Below are 7,598 nucleotides of genomic sequence, written 5' to 3'. Positions count from 1 at the left end.
AAATGCGGGGTGAAGAATGATAAATGCAAAGGATAACAATAATATGAATAATGCTGGGTGTGTTTGAGTGTCTATATATCTCTTGGTGTCGTTGTGCTCGGCTTGAAGACTTTTCTTTTTTTATGTCTCAACAGGCAAGCGACAGGGGGGAGAAGCAGAGGGTCGTTATTGAAAAGAACACCTTCGCTGAATAAAATTTGGTGTGCTTTTTTTTTTTTTGTGGCGCAAGCCAATGAATCAAAACACAAATGCGACTGTCTTTTATTTGAAAAATTGCTGTGCCAACCGATCTATTGCAGCTTGGCCTTTACTTTGCTCTTGTCCTGGTACCGTGGCAAGAGAAAGAACTTGTAGATTGGGAAGAGGGTAATAATCGTCAAGAAGACAGTCCAGAAGTAGATGACCTCCTTGGGTGCAGGGTTGGGGAACTCTCCCTGGCCAAACTTGAATACGATCAAGACCTCGGTGGCGATACTGCCGATCAAGAGCCATGCCTGTGGTCCAATGCGCTTGCAATTGCTATAAAGATATACAAAAGATATTCTTATGAGCATTTCATTGGGATCTAATTGTATAGCGTCGATATCAATATATATAAAAGCACCATTGGCTGGTGTGGACACGTACTCGTCGTGGAAATATTGGTATGCCTCGCGCACTCCGGGGATTCCAAACATAAAGTACGCAAATATGCGGATAATGTTGATAGGGTGAGCTGGAGGCAGCCAGAGCAGTGTCTTGAGATAAAACGCGTTCAGCTCGCAGATCAGGAACTAAAAGTCAGTGTAATAACGACATGTTAGTACCGTCTAACTTGACTAACCATGTTTCAATGGGAAGATCGGTCGCACGTCTGCCTACCATGGTAAGGAGGAAGAGAACAGTGCAGTAGCTCTTAAAGTTTTTTGTGGAGTTCCATTCGAACTTTGTCCACGACTTTGGAGTGAACTGAGCCATCGTCCGCCTCATCTTTCCTTTGAGTGTCGGGATTTCTGCGAGTCCTTGCCACGAGTACTGCTTCATCTCAAAGTACTCGCAGGTCTTGACGCCGAGATACATGCCCAGCCAGTTACAGACCAACACATCCAAGATCCACTATGAAATAGGTTTGACAGTTGTCAATGTTATTAGCATCAAATAGCTTGAGGGAAACAAATGTTTCAAGCAGATACGCATCCGAATAGCCCAAGACTTACGTGATCCCACCAACACTCGTCAAAGTTGTTGAGCTGATGCGAGAGCGAGTATTCCATGACTTCAAACATCACTGACAAAATCCAGCAAAACGTGTAGTCGCGCAAGATCAGGGCCTTGCAGAACCAGCCAAGGGTATGGGCCACCACGAACTCGTCAAATACTTGGCTCTATCAAACAAATATCAAGAAAGCGGGAACGTGCGATGTATCCCAGGATCCAATGTCAGATTTTTTTGTGTTTTTCCGAGGTATTAAAGCAGAAAAATAAAATGATCCGTATGACCAAAAACTTATCAACCAGTCAATAAAGACCCTGAACATACCACGAAGTTGTCCCAGGTCAGTTCACAGGCGCCACCATAAGACTTTTCGGGCAAGGGTACGCCAAGGGAAGGATCCAGATACTTGAAATATAACCTCGCATCGTGTTTGTTCTAAGTGTTAATGAGGCAGAAGTTGTCAGATTACGTGCTTTCGTATGTGTTATGAGGACGATCGGATTATGGAACCAAAAGAATGTACAGAAGGATCATACCTGGAAGAGAAGAAAGACAAGGAAGAGCTGGTAGACAACGCCCAGCGACAAGACAACACGCCAAAGCGCTGGATGAGGTCTCAAAAGGAGACTGTCGCGGAACTGGAGCATTCCAAATACACAAAATGACCCTATCGCAGCCAGTAAACCACTAATCACGCAAGAAAACGAGAAGGTTAGAACCGAGGCAAGAGGATCCAGGGCGACTCCTAGAGGTCCTTTTGATGCTCGGAAATGACCCCATGACACCTACATCTTCACATTCGCGCTCGTATCGTCAATGTCAGGAGTCATAGCCACGTAGACAAGACCAAGAAGCATGGCTCCGAGAATGGTCAGCGTTCTCGGCGTATCTGTAAAAAATAAAAATAAAAAAGGACCCGTTAACCAAGCGTCGGATCCTAATTAGCATGCCTGCTCTTTCTTCCTGCTCCCTTTTATCCTTAGAGCCACGCATTGGGTTGATGCCGAAAATAGGGCAATTGCTTACAGACGAACCCAACGGCAGGATCTTGCTCTGCAGGTGTCTTTTGGAACTGCACCGAGGTATCCTTGGTGAACCACTCGGGCCTGTTCTCATCGATCGAGGAGTCTGATGCGAGTGAGAATGAGGATGAGGCGGATGCCTGCCTTGTCTTCAAGACTGAGCGATGGACGATGTCTTCATCGTGTGAACCAGAGAAATTGAGTTGATCCTTGGCCATCTTTTCTGCGTGTTTGCACTCTGTGCCACCGAAAAATGTATGGCTGCTCTGTATTGGTAATGTTGCCCTGGGAATTAAAGAGATCGTTCGTTGGCTGATGCGGATGCGATGGACAGACGGACTATTGCAACTCGCTGTCTTTCCTGCAAAGGGGGCGGTAAGAGGATCGAATGGAAACAGGAAGAAAGAAAGGAGGAAGAGATGCGCGCTTTGGTTGATCGAAGTGCCATAAGGCCTATTCTATTTATTATTTAAACTAGAAGCAGGCTATATGTACAACCCCGCGGTTGATTTGGTTGATTGATTTGTTGAGCCAAATAGCAACAAGCATCTTTGTTTACAAGGACGAGGGGTTGCTCAGTGCAAGGATCCTGCGGTCATCCTGACCTCGAGGACAACGTTCGTGACCATGCAAACGACGTACACACCCACCAGGATGAAGCCCCACCACCGACACAGCATATATCCGCATCTCGGCACCACCACCATCGTTCCCAGCATCGATACCAGCACCCCTCCTAGGGACACCAGGAGCGTGGGAGAGACGTCTAGGGTAATCGGCGACCCTGTGGTCAGAGTTACATATGTGCCACTAATCCCTACACCCAGCAGCATGTCTGAACATAATTTTGTTAGTGCACAAGTCATCAAAGGGACGCATTGAACTATGGACTTTTGATACTTACTAAGAAGGGGGCCGCCAAAGCAGGCCGAGAACGCCATGCGAGGGAAACCCATCTTCGCGATTGTGATATTGGCAACGAGATCTCCCAGGCTATTTCCCTATGATCCGTTGAGACCGCAAAAGAAAACAATAATAAGTTGAACGAACATCTCTCAGTTCCCAGTTGCTCTAACTTTCTTCTCGAATGGACGATACAACGGCCGCAATTGATAGCCTTACCATGGCAAACACTGTCAGCCCAAGGATCGCATCACTGATGCCCAAGATCATGCCAAACGCCTGTAGAATCCCAACGACTTCATTCGCTACGACAAAAATCCATGCCATGGCCACCAGAAAACCGAGGAACGCCAGGGCCTCATAGAATCGAGGCGGCTTCTCTTCCGTACTGAAGAAAAAGAGCAATACTGACATGATAACTCCAACGCCAAAGGCGGCAAGGACGATCACTGGACTCTTACCAGCTGCACCTAGATAACAAAGCATTTGAATCTGTTAATGTTATCATGAATAAAAATTAAGCTGCCATAATGGGCTTTTAAATGCCAGTTCCTTACTAGTAATAGCTGCTGTGATGAAGACTGGTGCGGCGATCATTTGGACCATTGTCGCCACTCGGCACCAGCCATTGTACGCTCTTTCTTCGATGCTCTGATTGCTGCCTAATGTGTCCTCGGACGACCTTGATTCGTCTTGGGCATGTTGTACGCGAGGAATGTCAGCATCTCGCGTGTTATCCTCAGAGATATTGACCACAGGCAAGGTCAGGGTCAACATGAACACGATAGGGATAGACCCTACGGCGAGGATCTTGAGGATCCACGACTTTTCATTCCACGCTAGTAGTGTTGGAAAGTATACGGGCATGAACCATTCGTTGAAGAATAATGTGCACCGTCGTCTGCGTGAAACCACTGGAATGTTGTCTTGGAAAGACCCGCCTGGTGGTACTTGAAAGATAGGACTCCTTGGTCTGTTCGACGGGTCACTGCGATCAGGCAGAATCAAAGAGTGATGGAGCAGGGCCTGTTGAAACTGGGTATAGCTTGGGTCGTGGTTCGGGTCGTCACCCTGCGACGGCTTTAATACGTGAATCACATCGGCACTCTCCCTGCGGACAGCAATATATCCCTTTCGCTTATTCTGTGTCATGACTAGGCTTACGGGTGGTTGAGCCTGTTCAATTAGGATTGCGGGACAGCGTCTAGCTGAAGACTTTGAGTTGTAGCTTGGATTGAATGGTGCCACGATATTAGAAGGAGGAGACATTGCCATCATGTGGGTATCAGACTCGAGGCCAGCGTCGAGATCTTGGGCCATTTGACCGCGAACATTTTCGATAGAACCAATCTCGTCGTCGCGTTTCGAAGAGTGAGCACTTTCAGCATCATTCTGTTCCACCGTAGCATCGACCTCTGGACCTGCCAGCGATTGTTGGGTAAGGCGTGCGTTCTTCAAATTACCGAACACGACGATTATGACATAGGAGATATAGGCCGCGATAAGGATCACACTCTGGACAAATGTGATCCTTTTGGACAAAACCATGTATAATGTGAATAAAATGCAACCTGTGAAGAATATGGTGTCCCGGAAGAACGGCGCAGGGCTCACTTTAAAGGGCCTCGCGATGGTCATGGATCCAATAACGACGGACGAGATAAATGAAGCCGCGCCTACAGGAGCGAGTATCATCGTGTTAGTCAAGGGCGTACGAACATATTTAAAGCGACCATGGTTCGGGTTGAACAAGAGAAATTACCGACAACTTCGCCCACGGCCAGCGTCTCGCTACCAGCACCAAATGCAGAGAAGGTGCTAAAGATGTCCGGCGACGCGTTACCAAAGGCAAGGAACGTTACACCTGTCTAAGTATCATCAGAGATGTCAGTGAGGATACCGTAATACAGTAGTGCCAGGCCACGGCTCAAAATATAAATGCTCTTACCATGCTCTCGGACAAATGGAGTTTTTTGGCGATGGTATTGAGGTTGGGGCCTATGTTACACAAAAAATGTCAGATGGACAGAGCATTCCTTTCACACTCAACTGGCTTCAGGAATAGACAGTGAGGCCAGCCTACAAAAGAAATCCGATGCTGCAATGCCGACCAGCGCAAACAGAAACACCATCCATATAGCCTAGCACAAAAGGCAATGTAGGGTCAGGAATGCACTTAAGAAATTCTTACATAGCGCTCTGAATAGAACATAGAATTATGATGGAGTTACCAAGAGGATGCAGGCGAGTGTGTGCAGTGCGCTCAGGTCGCAAAAGTAAAAGTGAAGGTAGTTGATCAACCCGGCATGGTAGTCAGCGCAAAATCCTTGTACGTATGCGCAGTGGTCGCTATGGCTCCACACATCTTCGCACTATGGAATGGATGCATAGATCAATGGGTTAGAGGGAAGAAGTATATATTAATAGTCATGTCAAAGACCACTATCGCATTTAGTCGACTAAAGTGATCCAGTGGGCATTTGGACATTAATTGTACCTGAGACCCGTCGGCAGGATCAGCCCGCTTGAACAGATGAGCAGCGATTCCGCCAGGGGGTCGCGAGTGATGTTTTGGCCATAGATGGGTGACGATGTGGACAAAAGCAAAGAGGGTGATGAGGACGTAAAACGGCCGTGCTTCGCTGGCCATGACAAGAGAGGGAAGATGGACGGTAGTAGCGGTAGATGAGGTCAGAAACGGCGCGAGAAGGGGGAGGAGGAGGATAGATATGACTGGATGGAGAGAGAGAAAGAGAGAGGTGGAGTCGAAAAGACGGCGGTGTAGAGACAAAAGAGGATGGCAGACTTTTGTGCCAGCAGCTATTTTCAAAGACGACGTCGTGTCTCGGGCTGGCTGTCTGCGAGTGAGGCCGGTTGAGACAGCATGCACTCACTCCCTTTTTTTTCCTTTTGGCCGATCTGTTTCTTTGTTCCGCTGCAAGGTGGCTGCCATAAATGGAAAAAGTTGGCGCACGACTTGCAGTCGAAATGCTCTCATGCACACTTGCTCATCCATCCCATCCACATGGATCGCTCCTCTCTCTCTCGGCCCCTAATACGAGGATCTGCCGAGAACCCAATGCATACCGCTCCTCTCCCGGGATATCTTCCACTAGCTTGTGTCACAAAGCTCTCCATGAAATATATGAACTATTTCGAAAAACCCTCCAGGAACATCGTTTCGCCATTTCCTCACTCGGCCTTGTAATTGCAATTACACACCAGGCTCTGTCTCTCTCTTTCTCTTTCCCAGAGGATACCTAGGGCTGTGTTTGTGACTTCGAACGAGCCAGGCGTCAAAAATAAATGGGCTTCCAAATCGATCCTACGACGTTCTGGCCTCTAACAGCCCGCCGTTGAATACTGCTCAATAGGAATGCCATACCTAGAATCCAGCAAGTGAATAAACATCTCTAGCCTCCGGTCATCTGAGGTAGCTGGTGCCTGCGCTGCAGCTTGGGTCGTTCATGATATCCTTGAGCTCTTTGTTGCTGTGATCTCCAGCCCCCACTCTGTCTTGTCTTTAACGCTCATCTTCTTCACTCGCATTCTGCCTTACATACTTGCCGTTGTTTAACACTCGTTTTTTTTTTTTTTTTTTTTTTTTTTTTTTTTTTTTTGACATCCATGTTGACATCTAGAAAAATCAAAAAGAGGCAGGCTTTCCTGCTGAATTACGGAAGCGGACCAAAATCCTACTTCAAGCGGGAAAGCGCCGTGATAATGGCTGTTGTCACGATCCTTATTATCGGTGCCGGTGCGTTTGGCCTCTCTGGCGGGTTCCTAAGCATCGGCTACCTCTTTTTATTAGCCCTTATTGGCCTTGTCATTGGCTTTATCGCAACGTTTCTTGTAAGTGCTTTTTAGTGCGCACATGTTCTACTCTCCAGCGATCATCAAGGCTGTATGATAAATAACACTCTACTCGCAGGCTTACCATTACCAAGTGACGCAGGCACGCAAGACCATGGCTTCGGTTTTCCGACCCTGAAACTGACTTTCATGGTGCGCTCAGCAGCAGGGACATGGATATGACCTGGAACGATGCATCCGTCTATGTCATCCCGCCACCGCAAGCCGTCACTCGTTCTTTGTAGAAGACGACTTACGACAAGCATCGCTTGCATATTGCTCTCAGCCCTGCAGGACACTTCTGCAACATACCTCAAGCAACCAATAGCAATCTCAACTGTCAGGGAATGGCTGTAACGCACTTTAGGCTGTAACGGTTTTTGAAGGCAAGCATGCCATGTGGCAAAATGGCCGCATGCCCTTGCATTACTGCGCCCATTGCCGCGCTATCGGAGCGCCTGCTGTATGCAAAGCGAAGGAATAAATGTTGGTATACGCCTAGGGATCTGGCGTCGATAAAAAAAAAACATTGTTTGATGCCTCTGTCGCGTTTCGCCCCGATATCAAAGAAAGGGATGGGAAAAGACGCCAGCTCCCGGTTCCAACACGGTCGCAAACGCACCATT

The 7,598-nt window shown here is 47.7% G+C and overlaps 3 protein-coding genes across 3 annotated transcripts; 1 reads left to right on the top strand and 2 right to left on the bottom strand.

The window, feature by feature from the left end:
• Positions 1–243: 243 nt before the first annotated feature.
• Positions 244–2,663, bottom strand: BC939DRAFT_405691 (phosphatidyl serine synthase-domain-containing protein). Its single transcript, XM_051552833.1, has 8 exons — positions 2,222–2,663; positions 1,985–2,084; positions 1,732–1,882; positions 1,520–1,630; positions 1,197–1,364; positions 862–1,095; positions 628–773; positions 244–519 (listed from the first exon to the last, which is right to left on the bottom strand). The coding sequence occupies exons 1-8, from the start codon at positions 2,433–2,435 to the stop codon at positions 291–293; spliced, it is 1,353 nt and encodes a 450-aa protein (XP_051417590.1). The 5' UTR covers positions 2,436–2,663; the 3' UTR covers positions 244–290.
• BC939DRAFT_435529 (Sodium/calcium exchanger protein-domain-containing protein) lies at positions 2,645–5,979 on the bottom strand. Its single transcript, XM_051553506.1, has 9 exons — positions 5,618–5,979; positions 5,352–5,492; positions 5,204–5,261; positions 5,069–5,118; positions 4,883–4,988; positions 3,678–4,796; positions 3,340–3,590; positions 3,122–3,218; positions 2,645–3,052 (listed from the first exon to the last, which is right to left on the bottom strand). The coding sequence occupies exons 1-9, from the start codon at positions 5,768–5,770 to the stop codon at positions 2,793–2,795; spliced, it is 2,235 nt and encodes a 744-aa protein (XP_051417589.1). The 5' UTR covers positions 5,771–5,979; the 3' UTR covers positions 2,645–2,792.
• Positions 5,980–6,747: 768 nt separating this feature from the next.
• BC939DRAFT_498524 (uncharacterized protein) lies at positions 6,748–7,111 on the top strand (the record flags this gene model as incomplete). Its single annotated transcript, XM_051559825.1, has 2 exons — positions 6,748–6,972; positions 7,052–7,111. The coding sequence occupies 2 exons, from the start codon at positions 6,748–6,750 to the stop codon at positions 7,109–7,111; spliced, it is 285 nt and encodes a 94-aa protein (XP_051417588.1).
• Between the last annotated feature and the right edge of the window lie 487 nt (positions 7,112–7,598).

Source organism: Gamsiella multidivaricata (assembly GCF_025024155.1).
Source record: "Gamsiella multidivaricata strain RSA 2152 chromosome Unknown BC939scaffold_2, whole genome shotgun sequence".
Lineage (NCBI taxonomy): Eukaryota > Fungi > Mortierellomycota > Mortierellomycetes > Mortierellales > Mortierellaceae > Gamsiella > Gamsiella multidivaricata.
Note: the sequence above shows the minus strand (reverse complement) of the source record. Positions and strands in the feature narration are given on the sequence as shown.

What these genes read in the sequence shown, in the direction of transcription:
- BC939DRAFT_405691 (XM_051552833.1), bottom strand. Translation starts at nt 2,435, where the DNA reads ATGGCCAAGGATCAACTCAATTTCTCTGGTTCACACGATGAAGACATC. An exon ending in ACGAGTGTTGGTGGGATCAC is followed by an intron (nt 1,096 to 1,196) that starts GTAAGTCTTGGG and finishes CCTATTTCATAG; the next exon opens with TGGATCTTGGATGTGTTGGT. An exon ending in TTCTCTTCCTCCTTACCATG is followed by an intron (nt 774 to 861) that starts GTAGGCAGACGT and finishes ACTGACTTTTAG; the next exon opens with TTCCTGATCTGCGAGCTGAA.
- BC939DRAFT_435529 (XM_051553506.1), bottom strand. Translation starts at nt 5,770, where the DNA reads ATGGCCAGCGAAGCACGGCCGTTTTACGTCCTCATCACCCTCTTTGCT. An exon ending in ATCCTGCCGACGGGTCTCAG is followed by an intron (nt 5,493 to 5,617) that starts GTACAATTAATG and finishes TCCATTCCATAG; the next exon opens with TGCGAAGATGTGTGGAGCCA. An exon ending in GGCCGTGGGCGAAGTTGTCG is followed by an intron (nt 4,797 to 4,882) that starts GTAATTTCTCTT and finishes TCGCTCCTGTAG; the next exon opens with GCGCGGCTTCATTTATCTCG.